Source organism: Desmodus rotundus, chromosome 7 (assembly GCF_022682495.2).
Source record: "Desmodus rotundus isolate HL8 chromosome 7, HLdesRot8A.1, whole genome shotgun sequence".
NCBI classification, from domain to species: domain Eukaryota; kingdom Metazoa; phylum Chordata; class Mammalia; order Chiroptera; family Phyllostomidae; genus Desmodus; species Desmodus rotundus.
This window is the reverse complement of record NC_071393.1, coordinates 20,110,359-20,133,503: the sequence shown is the minus strand read 5'-3', so window position 1 is coordinate 20,133,503 and position 23,145 is coordinate 20,110,359. Positions and strand designations below refer to the sequence as shown.

Genomic DNA, 23,145 nt, shown 5'->3' with positions numbered 1-23,145 from the left:
CATCTCTCTGAGAACCTCCGCCCCGCCCAGGGCTCTCCCAGTACAGCCAGCTGGTGGCAGAGAGGAAGGGTTGTGAGAGGACAGCTGCCTTGCTCCTTCCTCGCCTCATCCCAGGCCCCATGGAGGGAAGAGGAAAGCAGCCCACAGGGCTAGCATCAGAGCTGTCTCTGCTGGGTTTCTGGCTCCTGGCCTGAGCACTCCCAGACCTGAGAGCACACAGGGCACATAATTGTTTCTTCTTTCCTACCTAAGTGCTCGTTTGGTGGGGGGCGGGGGGGGGGGTGTCGCAGACACACAGTTGCTGTCACCCCTACTAGCACAGTGCTGTATACCCTAATCCCCCATGGCACAACCTCACTCCGTTCCCGCTCCATCCGTCTGTCTGTCTGCACCAGCATGCAGGCACTGCACCTGGCGAAGCTTTGAGGAAGGGCAAAGTGCTGCTTGTCCTCAGATGGCTATCACAGCCCCTGCCTCTCAGGTGGTGCATCCTTGCTGCCAGCCAAAGGGTCCCAGGTATAAGGTGACCAGTCTCAGAAGGGGTGAGAAGCCTGGACTGGAACCACTGCATTGTTTGGTGGTGTCCTTGTCCCCAGAGGAGAACACAGCCTTGTGAGCCATGCCACACTCACAGCCTGTGGTTGCAGCCCACGGATCCAGTGTGCCCGGTGGTCAAGTGCCCACCTGGGAAATACTGGGCTGGAACAGCAGCTGGGGCCCACCAGGTCCACACTGGGCACTCACATCGCCACCTGGTTAGAGAGGCCTCACTTTGTGGAGTGAGGTGGCGGTCACTGCTGGTTCAGCAATGTTGTGTGTGCCTATCTTCAGCTCTAACCCTCCTGGAGGCTATGTGCTTGACTCCCAAGTTTACCTCCAGGCCCACGCTGCACGTGGCCTGTCAGGTGGGCATTCGCAGGCTCTTGCCTCGTTGCAGATAGATAGACTGGAGGCCTAGGAGAGTGTGTACAAGCGAGAGAAGCATGTGGTAGAGCCCGTTTCTCTCCTATTTAGTAGGTGGCATCCCATAGCTCCTGTCCCCTAGGAAGGGGAGGCAATTTACACCACTGGGCTTCAGACTGGGGCAGGAGTGGACAGGGCTGGGGATGAAGGACCACGATGGCTACCAGGTGTAGAGGTCAGTGATCCATGAATGTTGAAAGGCACCACCAGTCTTCCCTGCTCCGAGGGCAACTGCCTTCTGGTGGGGATGCCCCTGCCTGGGCCCTGACAGCAAGGTTGTTGTTGGCTTTGTACTGTAGAGCCTGCCTGACTGGCCTGGCCGTTTGGTATACAGATCACTTGGTGTCCAACACACAGAGAGGCTGATGGGTGCCAGAGTGCATGTGCAGGACTGACGTAGGTCTAAACGTGCAACATGAGCACACACCACCTGAGTCTCCCAGGGAGACTGTGCTCCTTGGGAGTCATGGTGCCCAGCCACCATTAATGTCAATCAGGTGTTTTTAGATATTGATGGGCATGAGTGAGACCCAGCCAGCTGAGCAAAGTAAATGCCTCACTTGGGGATGAGCTTACCCTCTAGCCTGGCCAGCCTCTGGAGCTAGCCCCACAATAGCAGCTCCCACAGTCCTTTCCTCCAGGCACCAGCTCTGGGTGGTTAGGGCTGGTCTGAACCCTGAGCCACTAGGGGGCAGCAGGAGCCCTGCTCACCCTTGGTGTCTCTCCGTGCAGGCCAGCAGCTGACTCGGACAGCAGGCCCTGCTGCTGGACCTGCTGGACGGCTTTCCCTGCGGGGGGCAGGCGCTCTGCCTTCGCTCAGCCTCCTGTGTACTACTTCAGCGTGTAGCGGTCCCTCAATGGCGACACTCCCTCTGCCGAGTTATTAACCTCTCCAAGGAGCACAGAGGACCCGGATGAAAGGCCGGGACACCTGGATGTTATTTTTTCTTTTGCTGAAGCCCAGTGATGGCAGCCACTGAGCCATCCTAGAATGCCTGACTACCGAAGACGACCAACTCCAGGCGCCAGGCAGGGAGGTCAGTTCAAGCCTCCAGATCCTCCGGCAGTTCTTGATTGCATTGACTCCCTGCGCTTGGGGGAGGGGTGCCCTCTCTCTCCTCAGCACTGCTGGAGCTGCCCCCCTCCTGGCTTTGAGCCTCCTGCCTATAATGAATATTAAAGTCGGTTTATCAAGGCAAAGTTTCCCTGCTTGGTGCTAGTGTGGGTTGGAGGGTGGGGGACCTGCCAACCGTGTGCACTGCCCATGGTAACCGCTGGGCCCGTGGGTGTGGGAAGGCCAAACTCTCAAACAGTAAGGATGGGGCTCCACCGCCATGCCTGTAGGTCAGGCCATACAGGGCTGAAGCACAGACCCCAAGCCTGCTCCTTCCTGCACCAGCCTAGGGGATTGCACTTCGTTTTCTGTTTTGTTTTGTTTTTTAAGATTTTATTTACTTATTTTTAAAGACAGGGGAAGGGAGGGAGAAAGGGAGAGAAAAATTGATGTGTGAGAGATACATCAATTAATTCACACGCTCTCAACGGGGATTTTGTCCGCAACCCAGGAATGTGCTCTGAGAATGCAGCCTGGCGCTCAATCCACCGAGCCATAGGAGCCAGAGCAGGGGGACAGCACTTTGAACCGCAGCTCCCGGCGGATGAGGCACCGCCCCCCAAGGTCCCCGCCCCCAGCCCCACAGAGCATGGTTATCCCGGACCGGTTTGGCCATTGGCTGGGTTGCCGGCCCCGCCCCGGCCTCAGTTTCCCGGCCCCCGGGGCGGGTCTGGGGCGGAGACCGACTCGAACCACGCGAGGCGGAGACCATGAGCTGACGCGGCCGCCCCGCCCCCAGACTTAACCACCGGTCACCACCGCCTCTGCAGACAGCGTGAAGTGCAGGAGGCTCGGACCCGCGGCTGATGCCGGGTGCCCCGCCTCCCGCCTCCCGCCTCCCCGCAATGGCGGCGCCCCGCGATCTGGCGGCGGCCGCGCCCGCGTCCGGAAAGGCCAAGCTGACGCACCCGGGGAAAGCCATCCTAGCAGGTGGGCTCCTCGAAGACCCGAATCCAAGGCCCAGCTGTCCCGCCGGTCCCGCCGTGCTTCCAAACGGGTCCGGGATGCCTAGAACCCTCCCTACTTCCGGGTTGGGCTGGGGGCGCGGCCCTGTTCCCCAGCCAGTTCGCGGGCGCTCACCCAGTGTGTCACCCCAACGAGCCTCGGCGGGGCAACGGGGGTGGGGCATAGGGTCCTGGTCGGACAAAGTCCGGGGCGGGGGAGGGGCCCGGGCGGCAGGGGGCGGGGCGCCCGGGCGGGGGTGTCAGGCCAGGAGTCCCCGGTTCCCGCAGGCGGCTTGGCAGGAGGCATCGAAATTTGCATCACCTTCCCCACCGAGTACGTGAAGACGCAGCTGCAGCTGGACGAGCGCTCGCACCCGCCGCGCTACCGGGGCATTGGTGAGCAGGGGGCAGCGGCAGGGAGCTCCAGGGGGCGGACGCGGAGTGCGGCGGGAGTCACTGATCGCCCCCTCCCCCAGGGGACTGCGTGCGTCAGACAGTCCGCAACCATGGCGTCCTGGGCCTTTATCGAGGCCTCAGCTCCCTGCTCTATGGCTCCATCCCCAAGGCCGCGGTCAGGTGAGGAGGGCTCGGGGTGGGGGCGGCCTCCGGAGGGTGCTATGGGCAGTGGCAGCCCCTCTCACCCTACTGCCTTCCGCCCCAAGGTTCGGGATGTTTGAGTTTCTCAGCAACCACATGCGGGACGCCCAGGGACGGCTGGACAGTACCCGCGGGCTGCTATGTGGCCTGGGCGCCGGGGTAGCTGAGGCTGTGGTGGTCGTGTGCCCAATGGAGACCATCAAGGTGAGGAGGTTCCCTGTAGGGACAAAGCATGCTGAGGGGACCTGGGGTGGTGGAGGCTGGGGTGGCCCTGTGGCCCTGTATCCAGTGGAAATGTTGAGGTTGGGAAGGTCCAGCAGGAGGGGGCAAGGTGTGCAGGGGGAACTGCCTGGAAAGCTGTGTGCAGGAGGCCTGCAGGATGGGCCTCCTGTAGAGGCTGGACTCTGTCCTGAAAGCAGTGGGAAGATGGTAAGTTTCTTAAAAACACTTTTATAAACAGAAAACAGCATGTATTTTCTGGTACTGCCTTAGCTATGGGCAATACCAGCAAACACAACCGCCGAGGCTCCCTGCTGAGGCAGGCCCTCTCAGCTCCTGGGCCTCAAGCTCCACAACAGCCTCGGTTGGCCCTGTGTCTAGATGAAAAGGTGTATCTTCAACCATGGCCTGACTGACCTCGGTGGGCTCTGGACCTGCAAGCCAAGGGGCCACACCAGTGGCACCCTGGGAGCCAGCTCCTTTGCTTTTCTCTGTCTCAGGTGAAGTTCATCCATGACCAGACCTCCCCCAACCCCAAATACAGAGGATTCTTCCATGGGGTCAGGGAGATTGTGCGAGAACAAGGTGAGTCATTTGACCTTACTCTTCAGGTAGGGTCGGACCTCAGCCAGGATGGAAAGGATGTGTGCTCACTTCCCCTTCCTGCCTTGGCACTTCTCTGTGTAGCCTCCCCCAGCCCCCTGCTGGGGCTAACCCCCATGCCTTCCCGCCCCCAGGGCTGAAGGGGACATACCAGGGCCTCACAGCCACTGTGCTAAAGCAGGGATCCAACCAAGCCATCCGCTTCTTCGTCATGACCTCCCTGCGCAACTGGTATCGAGGTGTGTCTGCTGCCCCGACACCCCATCTCCACACACTTTTGGGCTCCCCTGCCAGGATCCTGCCCCCTGAGGCCCCCACTTGCATAGTCCCTAGTCCATGCTCCTCCCCAGTCCTCAGAGTTGGCCCCTTTACCTTCCCATCGCCTTCTGATTGCAACCCCGCCCACATGTAGGGGACAACCCCAACAAGCCCATGAACCCACTGATCACCGGGGCGTTTGGAGTTATTGCGGGTGCAGCCAGTGTCTTCGGGAACACTCCTCTGGACGTGATCAAAACTCGGATGCAGGTGGGGTAGAGCCGGGAAGGAGGGAGGGGAGCTTGGGACAGCGCCTGGCTGCTGAACCCTGCGGTGCGCTGGTGTCTCACAGGGCCTGGAGGCCAGCAAATACCGGAGCACGTGGGACTGTGGCCTGCAGATTCTGAAGAACGAGGGGCTCAAGGCGTGAGTGGGGGGAGAGAGGGCTGTTGTCCCCATCCCAGGCCCTCCCTGGCCTTCTTGCTAGACTTCACCCCCTCTAGCATCTAGACCCACCCCCACTGTCCAGGGGCAGTCCTTCATCTGCCTCCTCACCTACTTTTTTCTCCCACCCTACTAAGGTTTTATAAGGGCACTGTCCCCCGCCTGGGCCGGGTCTGCCTGGACGTGGCCATCGTGTTCATCATCTACGACGAGGTGGTGAAGCTGCTCAACAAAGTGTGGAAGACAGACTGACCCCGCCCGAAGGGTCTGCGTGGGGATGCCTGCAGGCGGCTCCGCACCAGCCCCCCCCCCTTCTCATGGTTCCAGTGCAGTCGTGCCAAAAGGCCCCCTTCCCTGTCCCTTGCGCTCTGTGGCCTGGGCCTATCCCCTGTGGCCACTGAGTGCATGTGTCCCATAGTACTGTGTGTCCCTTGTGGTCTGTATAATACCACCATTGTGTCCATGTCTTCAGCAGAGGCTGGGTGTGTCCCTGTGCCTGTGGTTCATGTTCTGTGTTGTGTGACCCCGTGTCCCACTTCCCGGTGTGCCTCTGTAGCCTGGGTCCACGGCCCTGTCGCCATGGCTCAGTCCCAGCCCGATGCCTTTCACCATGGGCAGCAGAGGCACCTGCCCCCGGCCTACCACAGCTGCCTCCAGGCCTCAGCCTGGCCTCACTGCATTCCAGGGGCTGCATGCCCCCCGCTTCTCCCGCCACTGGCCTTAACTGGCCCTTGGGCCCTCCCTCCGCCTGGGACAGGGTGGTACCCTCCACTCTCAGGACCACCCTCCCAAGGCAGAATAAACCGGATCCTGTCACACCCTCCTGTTCCTGTGTGAGCCCTTCTGTGGGTGGGCAGCAATGGCCACACCTTTGTGACGGTCAAGCCCACCTCATCTGTGGATATTGGCAGGGGGACAGGGAAGCCAGGCAGTGGGCAAGCCAGTGGGTGAGGTAGCTGTAGCCTTAGTGTCTCTGAGAGGCCTGACACCAGGCCAAGGAACATCTGCATCCCATCCAGGCCTTGCCTGTGGCTAAGAGCCTGTGGGGTCACTGGAAGGCAGTACTGCGTGGGCAGAGGAGAAAACTGCCCTGTGCCACTGGCTGGGCCTGGGGGACAGTGCTGCCGGGCTCTTGTTTGTCCCTCAACCTGTCATTACGCCCACCTCCCTCCCTCCCTCTTGGTTTCTCTGTAAAATGGTATGTTACCATTTCTAGTCCCCTGAGGCTCTGAGCAGGGGGGCCTTTCCTCACTCCACTCAGGTTGGGAGGCAGCTGCCCTGGGGCAGGAGTGGGTGGAGCCTTCTAACCAGGGCCCTACTGGTTACTTATCCCACAGCCCTGAACCTCAGAGGTAGGTGTCCCTCTTGCTGGAATCCCAGGATCCAGACACCACCGGTGGGAGCCCAACAGGGCTCGCGGGTTGTGGTTCTCAGCTCCTGATCTGAGGGGCCGGGAAGAGAATCCCCAGGGCTCTTTCCACCACCTCATATCAGGAGCTGGGAGCCACAACCCGCGAGCCAAGTGGAGGAGACCGAGAGCAGGATGGGGTGAGCCAGCACCCCTGGCTGTGTGGAAGCAGGAGGGGCCTTCCTATGGGGCAACTCCATGGGTAAAAGTAATGAAGAGGTTTGGCTCAGGCTGGGAAGTAACTTGCCAGCAGAAGCCTCCCAGTAGGAAGGTCCCCTCCCTGGAACTGTTCCTTCTGGGGGAGAGTGTCCCCTGTGGTAACAGCACCTGGATCCCAGGAGTCGGGTAGATCTGAAAGCCTGATGTTGGCTTGGAGGGCAAGGGAACACAGGGTTTTGAAGGACTGGGCTGTGGCTCTCGGTGTTCACAGGAGACGTGCCAGTCTTAACCACAATGGAGGAGGAAGGGCCCAGCAGCAAGGTTTGCCTGCCCAAAGGGACCAAGGGCTGTTCACCCACATACACCAGGGTGTGCAGGAACTCTGGAGGCTGGAGCCTCAACCGCAGGCCACCAGGTCAGCAAAGGCTTTCCTGTGGGGATGAAAGCAGGTGGTGGGTGGCGCTGTCCCACAGCACAGACTACTGAGGCGAGAGGGGCATACAGCCACCCCGGCACCTGCTGTCCTGGCCACAGCCTCTGTGACAAGTGTAGGGGCAGAACCCTGGCTCCCTATTGTTCACTGTGTGACCTTGGGCAAGTCACCTAACTTCCAGTTCCTAACCTGCAACATTGGGTGACACAGGAACCCACCCCAGTGGGTTTGGGGGATGAAATGATGTGATCTTTGTAAGGTGCTTAGAACAATGCTTAACACAGTAGGCCCACGTGTGGTAGCTTTCTTCTTTGGGTTGCAAGAGGTAGTTTGCAGTCTCAGGTGTCCAGGCAGTTCCTAGAGAGGGCAAAGCCCAGTAGCTAGGCCCTGAGGGGACTTAATGCCCCCCCAACACTGACCTCCAGGGATGGCATCCACTCACTGGCTATACACCAGCACCCCAGAGTCCTGTTCCTGTCCCCTCCACAGGAAGAAAGGGACCAAGCCTACCTTTGGCTGAGAGGAGGACATGAGGACCTGTACTCAGGAGTGGCAGGAGCCCTGCCATAGCTCTAGGGCCCCCTGCTGTGCCTCACAGCACAATGTGGACAGCAGGCAGAGTTGACCACGCTGGGGCTGAGTGCCCTGGGACTGTGAGCAGGGAGCTGCCGCCTGCATGTTGGAACCCTCCCGTTCACACATTGCCCCAAAAGTGCACAGCCTGTTTCTGGTGCTGAGACCTGAGGGAAGGGGTGCCGGCAGGGAGGGGTATCCTGCGTGCAGGAAAGAGCTTGCTGTGTCTCGGCTGAAAGCCAACCAGGCTGAAGGGAAGTGAGCAGGAGAGCAGCTGGAGCGGCAGGCAGGGGCCAGGAGGGAACCCAGCTGCATTCAACAGACCCAAAGGCTGCAGAGAGGAGGCAAAGGGCAGGAACCTGTGCAGATGCCAGGCTACTGGAACTAGAACCACTGCCTGCTGCAGCCACAGTGGGAGCAAAAAGAACAGAGATATGGGCAGAACTACAAGTAATTAGGACGCAGAACAGACTATACTTCCAGCCTGGTCACAGGCCAGGGTCGGGGAGGAGGCGGCTGTGCCTGCTGTGCCAGGAGAGACGTGAGATGTAAAGTGTGGAGACCCAAACTCACCATATTCCTCCCACGATCAGAGCCTCTGTGCCCAGCTGGAAGCCACAGCCCGCCTCCACTCAGCCTCGGGCAGCCTTCACCATCTGGCAGGGCCTCCAGCCTGGGATCACAGAATGTGCCCAGGAAGGACAAAGGCCTCCCAGAGACAGAGCAAGGGAGTGGAGGGCGGGGTGGTGGCTGCTTCTGGGGCAGGGCTCAGCCAGCCTCCAGCCCCATCCTCACTACTGTGTGGCTAGCCCCTCTAGGCAAAGGCCCTCAGGCAGCTGCCCTCCAGCCCCCAACCCCAACTTCCATGAACCCTTTCCTCACTGGGTGGCACTACTGCATGGGTGGCCCCTGGGTTTTCCTGTGTCCTTCAGTAGGTAACAAAACGGCAATCAGCACTTAATACACACACACACACACACACACAAGAATACAGTCACTCCTGACAAATGGTGTCTCCTGTTAGCCCAACAAAGAGAATTCTGTTTTTCAGGTTGTGCCCTCGGCCTTCACAGCAAACACAATCTCAACTGGGGATGCTGGAGTATTTTCCGCTGGACTTTCTAGTTCCTACGTGTTTTCAGATACCCTGTCAGGGGTTTCTGGTAAGGGGCACAAAATTAGGGGGCCTAAGGAGCTCATGCCTGCTGAAGACCTGGGAACAGGGACTGGGCACACCAGGACAGGGATGGAGACGCAGGCGCAGTGGAGAAGGACCACAGAAGGGCCCCTGAGAACACTCAGGATCCGTGGCCAAGGCCAACAATGTGGGTGATTTACAGAAAACATGATAGTCCCTGGTGTGGCCTTGTAGATCCCCTCCTCCCACACCTACCTGGCAAACATCCCTGAGAGCAGCTTCCCCTCTCTGGCCAGGTTGGGCCAGGCCTTGACCCCTGCCCCTCCCAAACTGTTGTCACCTTTGTCTCCTCTGTCTGGTTAGCCACACCCACCTCTCAATTTTCCATTGGCCTGAGCCTGACCTGGGAGGCCCCACTTGGCCCAGGGGTGTCATCTTCCTGAAGTGACCTCAAGGGATAAGCCATGCCACCCCCTCTGCCCCTGAGCACTGCCCAGATGCCTACATTGGCCTGCTGCCCACCGGCAGGCTGGAAAGCACTGCCTCAGGAAGCTACCGGGGCCTTGGGCATTTTAAGCAGGCTAACCGGGTTGGAGCGTCTGAAGCTGTCTTATCGGCCTGCTCGTTGGTCCCTGGAGGCCCGCACCCCGGAGTCCCCCCTCCACCCCGCTGCCCGTGACCTGGCGAGGCACCCTTCTCTCGGTGCCGAGGTGCCTAGGTGACTTGCCCCAGGGTTGCGTTGGAGGGAAGGTAAATGAACTGCCCGCGATCGTAACCCGGGAGCTTATCCTGCGGGTCGGACCAGGTCACGGGAGAGGGGTTAACGCCTGTCAGAGCTGAGAGGAGGGTCGCCCCGACGGTCACTCATCTGCGCCTCGGGGTCGGCTGCTAAAGCCCGCAGACCATCGGGGCCTCTCTCAGCCCCGAGTTCTGGAAGCCGGAGACCGGGGTCCGTGGGCGCGGGAGGTACCCAGTAGGCTTCCCGGGGCCCATTTTTGAAGAAGGAGCCGGTTTGCACTGCCTCTCCGCATGCCAGGTGGCGCTCCAGGAGGAGCCGGGAGAGCTCTGCTCGCTCCCGGAAGTCGGGGGCGGCGCACGCTGATGACATCACGGGCGCGCGCTCAGCCTTTGAGCTGGGTGACTAGGCTGGCCGGCTCTCGTCACGGTCACTGCCTGCAGGCCCTGGTCCTCATATTTCACCGCCAGCGCTCCAACCTCGCCTGCAACGTCCCAACACCCAGCCGCTCCCCGAGTCACTGTGGCGCCTGCCCCGACGACCGACCGCTCAGACGGAGCGCTGCCAAGGGCCCCTCCTGCCGCGCCAGCCTGAGGGGCCGCCTTCCCAGGCCCCGCCGCCGCCTGGAGATGCCTGTTTCCCCAGACCCGCCTGCCCTCTCTTCACCCCCAGACCTCTGCACAGCTGCCGTCCCCTCTCCCTGAACACGTTTCCTCACCCTCGACCTGTAATTGTCACTGTCCTTCAGGCCCTGCCTGATCCTTGCGCAGGTAGGGGGCACGGTCCCGTTTCCCGCCGAGCCCCCTTCTGGTGTCCTCAGACCTAAGCCCCCTGAGGAAAGAGCCTGGCCCCGTGGCTCACCCCTGTGTCCCTCCACAGAATCTGGGCTAGAGAGACCCTGGTCACTGCCACTACCAAGTGCCGGAAGGGAGGGTCTCCGTGTCATTTTCTCCCCCTGCAGCTTTTGTTCCTGTGTCCGCAGTCTCAGCCATGGGCAAGGAGTAAAAGGTCAGGGGCCAAGAGGGCTCCTTCAGCCTCCCTCCATTGCTAACCCTTGCCTATTCTACCTTACCAGCCAACCCCAGTCCAGCTACCCGTTGCCATCCACCGGCTCATGTAAAGCATGGTGGCCTTGCCACATCCCCATGGTGGAGGAGGCTAGGGAACCCCGACAGTGCAGGGTCACCCCTCTAAGTCCCCCACTGTGGGAGCCTGTCATTTGCAACCCAAAGGGATTGGGGGCTGGGTGGGTACCCCTACAGGAGGCAGCGGTGCCCACAGTGGCTCCTCCCCTGGGAGCTTTCCTCCTCAGCCAGCCCCACTTCTCAGACGGGAAGACCCAGGCACAGACAAAGGACCCCTCTGGGGGCTAGGAGCCCCAGGCTTGCACAGCCCTGCCCTGCCCCATCTAGTGAGAGGTGCCTGGAGATAAGTGATGGGGGAGACAGCAGGTGGCCATCGCATCAGCTCTGTCAGCTAGTGGATGAACAAACATGCCCCTTGGGGGTCCCTACCTGGGAAGGGTCCCCAAGGGAAAGATGGGGAGTCTGCAAGTGGTGGCTCTGTGTGCTGGTCGGCGTCCTCAGCTGGCACCCTCAGTCTGAGACCTGCTTTTGGGCCACATCTGCTGGGAAGGGACGTGTGCCTGGCTGAGGAGCCCAAGCTCAGTGAGGCGGCCCAGGAAGGGATGTGACCCAGGGTCACAAAGGTGGAGTGAGGCGAGGAAAGTGTCCTTCTTTCTGTTGGACAGGAGAAGGGAAGGGTGACAAGGTGGACAGGGGGAGTGGGCAGGGGCGTCCCCAATCTCCATGGAAGGCTGGCAGACTTTGCAAAGGCTGGAGCCAAGAGCAGGCTCCACACACACCTGGTGGGCCAGATCTATACATCAGCGTGGGCCAACCGTGGTGTTCATTCTTCTCTCTGGCCATCAGGACCAGGTATGGCCTGGGGACAGTGGGGGAAACGGAGACCAGGGCCTGGACTACAGAGGTACCATGGTTGCTCCCCTTAGGTGTCCACCTCCCGTCCACCTCTGTTCCCTGCTGACAATTGAGCGGCCAAAGCAGATTAACCCGGGTGCTAATCCCCCCTAATGGCTTCAGAATCCCCAGCGCCAAGCAGCTAAGCCGGCCTTTCTCCGTGGCCGCAGCCAGCCTCCCTGGCGGCTTCAGCCTGGCTGCGGGGCGATGCTATCTCAGCCTGGCGGGCCGCGGGTCCACGCTAATCCCCAGCTCTCGCTTTCTTCTCGGTCCCGTTCGAGATCGGGCCGATTGGCGTTTGATTACCGCCTCTATCGAGGGCCTCTTTGTGAGATCGGTCCTAAATCCCCTAATTCCGTGATAAAGGCGGCATTAGCGGGCTTTTGCTGCAGAGAAAGGCACCTCGGTGAAAGAAAGCAATCAGGGGAATCCTGATGCCATCGCCCGCTGCAGGCTGTGGAGGAAGGCAGGAAAGAGGCCCCAGTAGGGGGAGGAGGGAGAGGGGGGGAGAGGCCTCCAGGACAGAGGCCAGCCCTGGCTCCCCACCTCCATCCGTGTCCACTTCCCTAGCCCTGGGCCGCAACCAGGACCCCCTCCCCCCCAACCTGGCTGCCATCTCAGCTGAATGCTGAGGGACCACACACACCCCCACTCCCCTCTAGCCTCAGCCCTGCACTTGTTTGGACCTAACCCCCAAACCAGCCCTGGACCTTGCTAGGCCTGCCTTTCAGTGCTGGCCTCTGACTATCCAAAGCCAGTAGCCTCTCAGCACTCATCTGCACATCCATTCCTCCATGGCCCCTGAAGCTCCCCCAGCCCTTCCCACTACCTGCCACACCACTCCCCCACACCCACACAACAGGCCCTGCCCCACCCTTTTAGCACTGACCGGCTTTGACCAGTCCTGGAAGCAGCTGGGCCTGGTCTTCAGTCTGGGAAACAGAAGTGATGGCAGCTACGATTGTCAGGCAGCATGTGTGGGTGGCTGGAGCCTGAGACCTGCGGTGAAGGGCAGGTGGGGTAAGCTGAGAGGGCTCCTCTTCCAAGGCCACACTGAGCCCCAGGGTGGCTAGAGGGGCCAGGCTGGCTGCAAGCCGTGGGAATTGGAGGAGCTGACTTGGAGCCCGGGCAGCTGGAGAGAGGAGGCAGAGGCCCAATGGGGCAGATGGACGGAGGTGGCAGAGCACAGGGGCTGAGGGACTGCTGGAGCCGGGCAGCTGATCCTCTTATCCTGAGACTCTGAAGCAGAGGGGCACCATGATTGGATTTGTGTTTGCAGAGACCGCTGCTGCTGCGGCAGGCTCACTTTGGAGAGGGCGTGAGGCAGGGAAAGCAGCCAGGAATGGGCCGGAAGGGGCTCATATCAAGAGTTTTCTGAGTAGTATTTAATTGGGTTTCATTCAGTCCATTTATCAGTTCATCTGTTGATGGACATTTGGGTTGTTTCTTGTTTAAGGCTAGTACAAATAAAACTGCTATTAACACTCAAATAGAAAGCTTTCACTTTTCCATTCCCTTGGGTAAATCACTAGGCTTGGAATGGCTGGATCATATAGGTGTGTTTAACTTCATAGGAAACTGGCACATTATTTTCCAAAGTAGTTGTTCCTTTTTATATTTCCACTGCAAGTATTATGTCATCTGCCTATAGAGACAGTGTTTCTCTTTCCTTTATTTAAAAAAAAAAAGATTTTATTTATTTATTTTTAGAGAGAGGGGAGGGGAGAGATAAAGAGAGGGAGAGAAACATCAATGAGTGGTTGCCTCTCGCACCCCCCCCACTGGGGGCCTGGCATGTGGTTGGGCGTCATTCTGCAAAGCAAAAGGTCACTGGTTCAATTCCCCGTCAGGGCGCGCACCTGACTTGCAGGTTCAGTCCCCAGCTGGGGCTCCTGGGAGAGGCAACTGATCGATGTTTCTCTCCCTCTCATTCTCCCTCTCTTCTTCTCTCTCTAAGTATAAATAAATAAAATCTTTAAAAAATGAAAATGAAAATGAGGTATATGCATTCAGTTGAATTCAGTCATAACCCCTGATGGTCTGGCACTAAGGAGAGGAGACAATGTGGCTGTTGAATGAGTGCAGAGTGTCTATAAGGGATGAGGGACATGTTCCAGAAGTGACAGCGACGATGGTTATACAACATTGTGAACAGCCTTAATGATACTCAATTGTACACTTCCAAATGGTTAAAACAGCCCTCACCAGGTTGCTCAGTTGGTTGAAACATCATCCCGTAAACCAAAAGTTCATGGGTTCGGTCCCTGGCCAGGGCATGTGTGAGAGGCAACCCACTGATGCTCCTCTCCCACTTTAGTGTCTCTCTCCCTGCCCTCCTTCCCCTTCTCTCTGAAATCAGTGAGCATGTTCTAGGGTGAGGATTTTTTTTAAAAAATGGTTAAAACAGTAAATTCTATGCTATGTATATTTCATCACATTAAAGAACAAATAAAAATAATGGAAGCGCAAAAGGACAAGGTTGCCTGAACCCGTGGACTGTCATGATGTCTTCCCCAATTTCTAGCCAATTAAATCCTCAGGCCCAGGTCTTATCTACCCGTCTCTGCTGCTGGCCCCGTGAGGAAGGATCCAGCGGCACCGTGGGAAACGTTTAGAGGAGCGATGCCCCTAATCCTTCTGCAACAGGACCTACGTCCATTTTTCCGGGTAACTGTACACGGAGGAAAGGGAAAACCCAGATCCCATCAGAGCTGCTGCGTACACAGAGCCGCTGGATTCAGGCTCCAGGTTCACAGTGACGCCTGGGACCCTAAGTGCTGTCCTGGCTTCCCTGATAGAACGGGGTGGAGAGGGGTCGGGCACTGAATGGAGTACTGGCCTGGTTCCAATGCGCACAGGCTTCATAACCTCCTGCTGGCTATTTCTCCAGTTTCTGGATGTATATTTGGAGTATACACACTTAGCATCTGACAGAACTTCCACAGTGGTTTGTGAAGGTCAGAGTAGGACCTATTTTGTGACAGTTCCTGAACTGCCCCTCTACCAAAGATGATGATGATGATGATGATGATGATGCTGTCTCCCAGGAAGAACATCAGACGGGAATGTCATGGTTAAAGACGTAAGGAATGCAGGATGGTGGTCTCTAGCAAATCCTTGTTTAATTCATTAGTCTGGCTCCTGCAAACACTGGGTGGATCATACAACATCCCTTCACGATAGAACACTCAGCAAATTAAAAATACAAGGGAATCTCCTCAACCTGGCACCTACGAAAAATCCACGGCTAACATCATACATCACGATGGAGACTGAATCCTTTCCCTCCCAGATCATGCCCACCCTCACCACTTCTGTTTGACATTGAATTGGAGGTTCTAGTCATGGCAATTAGGCAAGAAAATGGAGTAGAAGGCATTCAGCTTGTGAAGAAATAGAGATCTGTGTTCACAGATAACATGATCTCGTATATAGAAAATCTTACGGAATCCACAACACACAAAAAGAAAACTATTAGATTTAATAAACAAGTCCGTCAGGTTGCAAGATAGAAGATCGAGGTCAAAAATCAACTGTAGTGGTGGGGGAGAAGGGATAAGGGGGATAATGAGGATAAACGGTAATGAAAAAATACAATAAAAAAATCAATTGTATTTCTATACACTGGCAATGAACAATCTGAAAATGAATATAACCATTCCATTTGTAATAACATTAAAAAGAACAAAATAATTTAACCGAACAAGTGGAAAACCTATACTTTGAAAATTACAAAACGTAACTAAAGTAAAGAGGAGTTAAGTAAATGGAAGACAGCCCATGTTTATGCATTGGAAAAATTAACGTTAAGACAGCAGTGCAGCCCTGGCTGGTGTGGCTCAGTGGATTGAGCGCCAGCCTGCGAACCAAAGGGTCGCCAGTTCAGTTCCCAGTAGAGGGCACAGGCCTGGGTTTCGGGCCAGATCCCCAGTAGGGGGCACCCCAGAGGCAACCACACACTGATGTTTCACTCCCTCTCCCCCTCCCCCTCTTTCTAAAAATAAATAAATAAATAAATCTTTAAAAAAAAAAGACAGTCTAAGAGGTGGAAGAGGGTATAAGGGGGATAAATGGTAATGGAAAAACTATAATAAAAATATATACTGCCAAAAAAGACAGTGTGGTACTGCCATTAGGGGAGGCAATAGAGTCAAGGGAGCATAATTCAGAATAAATAAGTTCTCTCATTTACGGCCAGTTGATCTTCAACAGCAGCACCAAAGCAATACACCAGGGGAGAGTGATCTCTACAACGAATGATACTGGGGCGACTGGACAGCCACATGCAAAAGAATAAAACTGGACCCTTACCTCACATCATATATGAAAATTCACTCAAAATGTATCAGTGTAAGAGCTGAAAATAGAAAACTTACAGTTTTTAAAACTGTAAAATGTTGGGGCAAACCTTCATGACCTTGGACTTGTTGTTGCTTAGATATAATGCCAAAAGCACAAGCAACCAAAGGAAAAATTAATTTGACTTACTAAAAAATTTAACATTTTGTGTTTAATGGGCACTATCAAGAAAGTGAAAAACAGCCCATAGAATGGGAGAAAATATCTGTGGTCGCATATCTGATAAGGGCTTGTATCTCGACTAGTAAAGAACTCTCACTACCCAACAATAAAAACATAAATAAACCAAGTTCCTAGAAGCCCCGTGGCTCTGCGCTGGATGCTCCCTGTGGGAACACCCCCTCAAAGTGAAGGACAAGCCATCGCACCCTGCACCTCCTCCACGGAGAAGGAGCACGCTGCATGGAGGCTTCTCTGGGTTTTGGAGGCAGCAGTGCCGCCAGCCATTGGTTGGATGAGACAGAGCGTGCCAGCTTTGAGCAGAGCCCAGAGCAGAAAAGGAGTCTGAAGCAGGCAGGCCCTGGCTTTGCCTCCCCAGCCCTGAGCCCGCCTGGGACCTGGCAGAGCCCGGGACAAATGCGACAGCAGAGCACGATGTTATGTAGGGCCTCAGGGAGTTTCTAGTGGGAGAGCTGCAGTGCGAACTCCTAAGGTTCTGGAGTGAGGAGGCCTTGCCGCACGCCATTCGTGAACTAGCTCCTGGCTGTGACTGGCCCCTGGCAGGAACTGAGCATCTGACCTTGGGCTATCAAGGGACCACGTGGCCAGAATGGCTCATCCGAGCTAGGTACTGTCAGAGCCACCAAATTTTAGGGTACTGTCACACACTGGAAGAGGCATCGCCAGGATCAGCTCCCAGCAAATCCAGAGGACATGAGTAAGCTGCATGAGCAAGTGACTGCCACCCCCAGATGGCCTCATTTGCTGCCACCTCTGGTGGCCCTGAACAGCAGGATAAGGGGAAAGTTCCCGCAGGACAGGGCTTCTGAGGACCACCATGTCATCCATGTTGTGTGGAGGGAGAAGTGCTGAGGAAAAGGAGACGGGGGTCCCGGGGCCACAGCAAACAGTTGAGTAGGCTGGTGCAGGGGCCTGGACAGCCAGGATAGAACTTCAGAGACAAGGGAGTCAAGGAGAGCTGGCGTGACATGGTGCTGGCTTTCCAACTAGTGGGATACGGGGGTCTGGACCTGGGGTGGAGGTGGGGAGCCCCGCCCACCAGTATTCCCAGGGAACCACCTGGGGACTCTATGTTCGCATCCTCGCAGCTTTAGGTTCTGGGTCTTGGAGAGGGTACTTCCACCAGAACCACAGTAACAGGGGCACAAAACAGAAACTCAGACAGCTGTTGGGTCACCGGCCCCTCCTGACAGCAAGCAAAGGGGTCCCCACACTGGCAGAGGTACTGGGCTCAGATCTTGGGAGCAGGGGTGTTAGATCTTCCTTCCTCTGGACATCTCAAGGAGGAGGATCCAGATCCACCCATCGGGTGAGCCCTGCAGGCCTCCAGCCGCACTCGCCACTCCTGGGCAGGGGAGTCTGGTAACAGCCTCACAAGGAAGTCAAGCATCAGAGGCAGAAGCCCATCCCACCAGCCTTCCTCTCCTATATCTGCCGAGGAATTGTGACCAACCAGAATGCTGGGGAGTCTGAATGCTGTGAACCTAAGCACAGCAAGGCTGGGGTGAGGGCCCTCTGCCCCACCCAGAGCCGCTCCACCCCCAAGATGTGAGCTGGGGGCTCACAACTGTCTGCTGCTCAGGAGCATCGGCCAGATGGGAGCCACCCTGGCAGGGGAGGCAGTGCACCCCGACCTCACTCAGGGTGGCCCCAGACACGCCAAACTAGAGTGGAGCCAGCCTCTCTCTCAGCATCTTCCTCTCCCTTTCCTGTCCCCCTTTGGTGTGCCCTCACCTAAAAAAACCTCCCTCCTGGTCCTCTCCCCCCCCCCCCCCCCCCCCCGCCCGGCCACTGATCTGGTCTCTGTCTCTCTGCGGATGCCTTTTCCAACGTGTCACATAAGTGCAATTACACAGTAGGGAGACTGTTGAGACTGGCTGGCTTCTTTGACTCAGCATGGCGCATTCATCCACTCACCAGCTGATGGACTTCTGGCTGTTTCTAAGCTTTAGCGATGATTAATAAAGCTGCCCTGAACACTCAGGGGCAGCACTTTGTGTGAACAGAAGTTTTCACGTCTCGAGGGTGAATCCCCAGGAACGGAAGTGCTAGCTCATGCAGGCAGCATGTGTTTAACTCAGCGGGCTGGCCTCTTGGTGTTGAACATTCCCCTCTGCCTCTCAGTTCTCCCTTCCATCCATTGTAGGCAGCTAGGAGGTCAGGCAGCTGCTCGAACACCCCCCTGGGCATCTCCCGATCTAGCTCATCTATCTCATTCATTACGTACATTCCCAATTTTCTATTTCTTGCTCTACTGCAGGCGACAATGTTGCTAAATTCTTGCCACTCTATAACAAGGGTCTCCTTCCCTCCGTGTTCCAATAGCATTTTCCTCACTTTCCTCTGTGACACACTGTCAATCTCAGCTGGTCCCTCCAGTCCCAAAGCCAAGACCATGTGATTTAGGGTTTGTATAGGCAGCATCCCCATTCCAGTGCCAAACCTGTCTGGTTATCTAGAGCTACATAACCAACCCCCTCTAACTTACAGTCATCTCGTTGTTACCTCGTGCAGGCCTCATTTCTGGTTTCTCATGCGATGGTAGTCAAAGGTGGCTGGGACAGGAGTCTTCCTCACTCCCCGTGGTGCTTCGTGCTGGCTACTGGCTGGTCCTTCAGCAGGGGCTGCTGGCTCGAACGCCTCTGCCTGTCCTCCCCTTGTGGTCGCTGGTGCCTTTTCGCAGCATGGCAGCTGGGTTCAAAGAGCAAGCCCCCCAAGTTAGATAAACAGATAGGTAAATAGAGAAATGGAGGTGGAGAAGCTGCATCCCCTAGCTGTATGACCTGGTCTCAGAAATCAGGGTCCCTTCTGTTGCATTCTAGAAGTTAGAAGCAAGCCGTTGAGCCAGCCCATGTTCAAGGAGAAGGGAACTAGCTTTCACCTCTTGAGGAGAGGTGTGTCAAATTCTCCGGCGTGTTTAAAAAGCACCACAGTGGGCCCCTTACCAAGGTGGGCTGGCAAAGAGACAGCATATATGCAGAAGTGGAGAGATGGAGAGAGGGTGTGTTGACCCAGGTGGATAGGTGGGTAGGTGCGCCACTTACCAAGGTGGGGGATACCAGGCAACAGATGGGTTTTAAGAAGATCTGGAGTCTGTTTCAGGCACAGTGGCTGGAGATGTTAATTGGTGATTAAAAGGGAGACGTGGAGCAGACAGACTTCAGGAGATGCTGGCCTGGAGCAGGGAAGTGCTGGAAGTGCGAACTCAGGAATCACTGTCTCAGAGATGGTGTCCCAAGTTCCAAGGCTGGAGGAGATCACCAAGGGAGAGAATGGGGAGGGGTAAAGAAACAGCCAGGCCTGGGAGGAGCAGGGCACAGCCTTCCTGACCACTGACACTGTTGTCCCCACTCCAGTAGAACTCATTGACTTTGACAGGTAGTGACACCCTAAGTCCTCTCTGAGCTAATGGTGAGCATGTGGTTCTGGGAGGCAGGTCAACTAGGAAAGGTTTTTACAGTCATCCTAAAGGACCTGTGGAAAGAGATGGGAGGTCTGGGGCCATGGCAGCCATCCTGTAACCAGGAGGCAGGGCCATTCTGCACTCACAGAGTGCATCTCCTTCACTGAGCCTCCAGATTAACAAATCCAGGGAGACTGAAGGAACCTATGGAAGGTCCCTCAGGAAGACCATTGTGGTATAAATTGGCAGTCCGTTGCTCTGTCCTGTGTGCCAACCATATCTTTTCAGAGATCCGGAAGGAGGGTCTTAGACGGAAGTGCCTGGCCAGCTGTCCAATGGTTCCTAACTGAAATGAAACAGTCTCCTCTGAATTTGGCAAAGTGCGGGTATTATCATGGGGAGGGGGGTGCGGAGACAAAACTGGAGTAGGCGGAAAGCCCACCAGAGTCAGCTCTTGAGAAGCATAGCTGTGAGGAGGGTGATGCAAGAGTAATGTTTTTGGGGGGGATTCTGGGACATACAGGAAAGCAGGAGGATGGGTTTTCCCGGAGCATTGGGAGCGTGGGGGGCTTGGATGGAGTCCAGAAGGGTCCTCTGATCCCGGAGGGAAGGCAGAGAATTGGGGGCACGGGGTGGCGGGGAGAGGGGGGGTTGCAGGGTTTGGTGATAACCGGACATAGCTCCTGCCCTTGTCCCCGTTTCCTCCAGAAGGCTGAGGCCCGGCTCTGAAGGGGGTGGGAGGTTTGGGGTCCCAGAAAGGCGGGATTGTGGGGCTGCCGATGGTGCCAGGCCCGACTCGCGGTTGGAGCCCAGCAGGTTTGGGGGCTGGTTTTGCGCAGTTGCTGTGGGTTTCTCCAGACCTGTTCATCCGCCTCGGTAGCGCCCGGAAGGGGACTAGGAGCAGCCCTGGCCGCCCTGGCCACAGGGAGGGGGACCCAGAGTCTAGCCAGAAGGCACCGCCACTCTGAGAGGGCTCCCAGCCTCAGGGCGTCTCAGGGCCGCTACCCTAGCAGCAACAAGGGCGTTGACCGCCAGACCCTGCGGGCAAGGGAGGCGCCCTCCGCGCTTTCCCCACAGCACGTCCCCAGCGGGACAGAGAACACACCTGAGCCCCAGGGCTTCCTGCAGACCCCTCCCCGAGGGCCTTCCGACCCCTCGCGCGCCCTTGCGGGGCAGGATTTTCCGCCGCCGCCGCAGTCAGGGATTAGCGCGCTACTGACCACGCGGCGGGATTAGCCCGCGTGGACCAGGCGCCCGGTCTGAGGATTACGGCGCGCTCCGCTCCGACGTATAAATTTCAGAGGCGGCGGCGGCCCGGCGGGGCCGGCATGGCGGCAGTGGGGGGCGCGTCGAGCCGTAGGGGCCCGGGGCGGCCCTGCCCCTTCTCTATCGAGCACATCCTCTCCAGCTTGCCCGAGCGGAGCCCCCCGGCCCGGGCCGCCCGCCCACCGCAGCCGGCTGGCCGCCGAAGCCCCGCGGAGCCCGGGGAGCCCGGGGTGCCTGAGTCCACGCCCTGCACTTGCTGCTGCTGCTGCGGCCCCCGCAGGCCCCCGGAGCCGGCCGCCGGGCTGGGTGAGTGGGACCCGGGGTCGCAGCGAGGTTGGTGAGGAACGTGACCCCCGCCCCGCGCCTCATTGCACTCTCGTCCCGCAGGCGCGCGGCTGCCGTGGCCACTGAGGCTGGCGCCCTCCGCGACCTTGCCCTTGGCCGTGCCGCCGGGAAGCTCCGGGGTGCTGTCCGGCGCTGGTGGCCCGGGCCCGCAGCGGCGCACGCGGCGCCACCGCACCATCTTCAGCGAGGAGCAGCTGCAGGCGCTGGAGGCGCTCTTCGTGCAGAACCAGTACCCCGACGTGGGCACGCGCGAGCGCCTGGCTGGCCGCATCCGCCTGCGCGAGGAGCGCGTGGAGGTGGGGGCCCGCCCGCTGTACTGCCGGAGGGTCCCAAAGGGTCCAGGCAGGCTGGCTTCCTTTCTCCCTTGGAAAGGACGGCCCTGGCGCAGGGGGCTGGCGTGGCGGCGGGAGGAATCGAGGGAGGCCCGGGGTCCAGCGGGGCGAGGGGCGGGTTCAGCGGGAGGGGTGGACGGCGACAGGCACGTGTGGGGAAATATCGCTGGAACTAGAGAGTAAGCACGCCTAGTTTTGGGTTTGTTTTTTTTTTTTTTAATTTACTGACTTTTAGAGAGAGTGTGGGCGAGAGAAAGAGACAGATACGGATTTGTAGTTTCGCTTATTTATGCATTCATGGGTTGATCCTTCCATGTGCCCTGACCTGGGACCAAATCCACAGCCATGGCGTCTCTGGAGGACGCTCTAACCAAGCGAGCTACCCGGCCAGGGCCTCTTCTGTTTTAAACTTTATTTTCCCGTATTGTACAGGAGGCGCGCCTTCCTGTTCCAGAATTTGGGAGGCTCAGAAGAGCACAAAGCAGCAGAAGGAGCTCCCGGGGCGCCCCGGGGCGGCGGCGAGGGTGGGAGGGGGTTGGGAAGGGATGGCTGGCCCGAGTGAGAAAGGGGTTTCTGTCCCGCGACCGAGACCGTGGCTCGTAGCCGCTCCGCAGTTCGGACTCCGTAGCCCTCGTTCGCCCACACACTCGCGGGACCCCACATCTCCAGGTCCACCTGCGGCAGCACGGCGGGACTCGGGTCCTGCCTGAGCTGTCCCCTCCTTCTGCTCAGGTCTGGTTCAAGAACCGCCGGGCCAAATGGCGACACCAGAAACGGGCGTCCGCGGCCGCGAGGCTCCTGCCCGGAGCCAAGAAGCCCCCCAAGGAGAGCTGCTGATCCCCTGCGAGCTACTCCTGGGCTTGGCCCCCTACGGGCAGGCTCAGAGAATAGGCAGTCCCGCCCGAAAAGGAGTTGCGGGAAGACTCCTACATCCTCCCATGTGCATCGCTGCCTGTGTCCCGGAGCCAGTGCCGGACGCAGGAGCCCCTCTGCAGGATCGTGCCTGTGCCGCTGTGCCCCAGGCCCGTGAAAGGAGAGGACACCGAGCCCAAGGTGCGCTCTCCTCCCCAATGGCGAGCGGGCCAGAAGACCCGGAGATTCCCTGGAAGAACGGGGATAGAGCACCAAGCAGGCCGGCTCCCTCACCCTTCCTCCCAGGCGCTAAGGCCGCCCCAGGACAGGAACTGCCTTCTGTCAACACCGGGCCCAGAATCCTCCTGTTTGGGGGGCCTGCGGGCCGCCCACCTCTCTTCAGCCTGGGCATCTCCCTGCCCCCTGACCGGGCCTACAGCCCGCTTGAGGCGGGGTGGGTCGTGTGCGCGCATCCTGGGGGCGCTGCGGCTTGGAAGGGGCTGCCCTGGGTTCTGTCCCAGACCTTCAGAATGAGGAAGTTGGAAGGTCTGTCCACACCGCCCCCACCCCACCCCCCGAATGCTGTGAACCTATCGCAATAACGAAAAATAAACAACTAAAAACACCGCCAAAGCAGTCGCGTCGAAGTCTGCCCTGGCTCCATTCCCACACCCACCCAGAACCAGCCTCTGCTGTCCACTTCCCAGGGAATGGGGGCGCACAGCGCCAGTGAGCACTCAGTCCCTGCACCAAGGTGCCCCTCGGCAGAGCATACTGCCCCACCCATAGTGGCCTGGCACCCTGGGGGTCTGCACTGGCCTCTAGGTGCTGCTTCATGGG

The 23,145-nt window shown here is 58.0% G+C and overlaps 3 protein-coding genes across 3 annotated transcripts in view; all 3 read left to right on the top strand.

The window, feature by feature from the left end:
• Positions 1–2,643, top strand: part of CLTCL1 (clathrin heavy chain like 1) — a 34,020-nt gene extending 31,377 nt beyond the window's left edge. Inside the window, exons 5-6 of the mRNA XM_045192719.2 lie at positions 1,696–2,000; positions 2,529–2,643. The gene's annotated coding sequence lies outside the window, so the exon portion shown is untranslated. The remainder of the gene's footprint in view (positions 1–1,695; positions 2,001–2,528) is intronic.
• Positions 2,644–2,760: 117 nt separating this feature from the next.
• SLC25A1 (solute carrier family 25 member 1) lies at positions 2,761–5,960 on the top strand. Its single transcript, XM_024557331.3, has 9 exons — positions 2,761–3,007; positions 3,310–3,417; positions 3,498–3,597; positions 3,684–3,822; positions 4,338–4,422; positions 4,575–4,679; positions 4,853–4,968; positions 5,051–5,124; positions 5,280–5,960. The coding sequence occupies exons 1-9, from the start codon at positions 2,884–2,886 to the stop codon at positions 5,392–5,394; spliced, it is 966 nt and encodes a 321-aa protein (XP_024413099.3). The 5' UTR covers positions 2,761–2,883; the 3' UTR covers positions 5,395–5,960.
• A 14,878-nt stretch (positions 5,961–20,838) lies between these two features.
• GSC2 (goosecoid homeobox 2) lies at positions 20,839–22,290 on the top strand. The gene is made up of 3 exons (XM_053928177.1): positions 20,839–21,082; positions 21,164–21,417; positions 22,186–22,290. Exons 1-3 carry the CDS (start codon positions 20,839–20,841, stop codon positions 22,288–22,290), a joined length of 603 nt encoding a protein of 200 aa, XP_053784152.1.
• Positions 22,291–23,145: the final 855 nt, after the last annotated feature.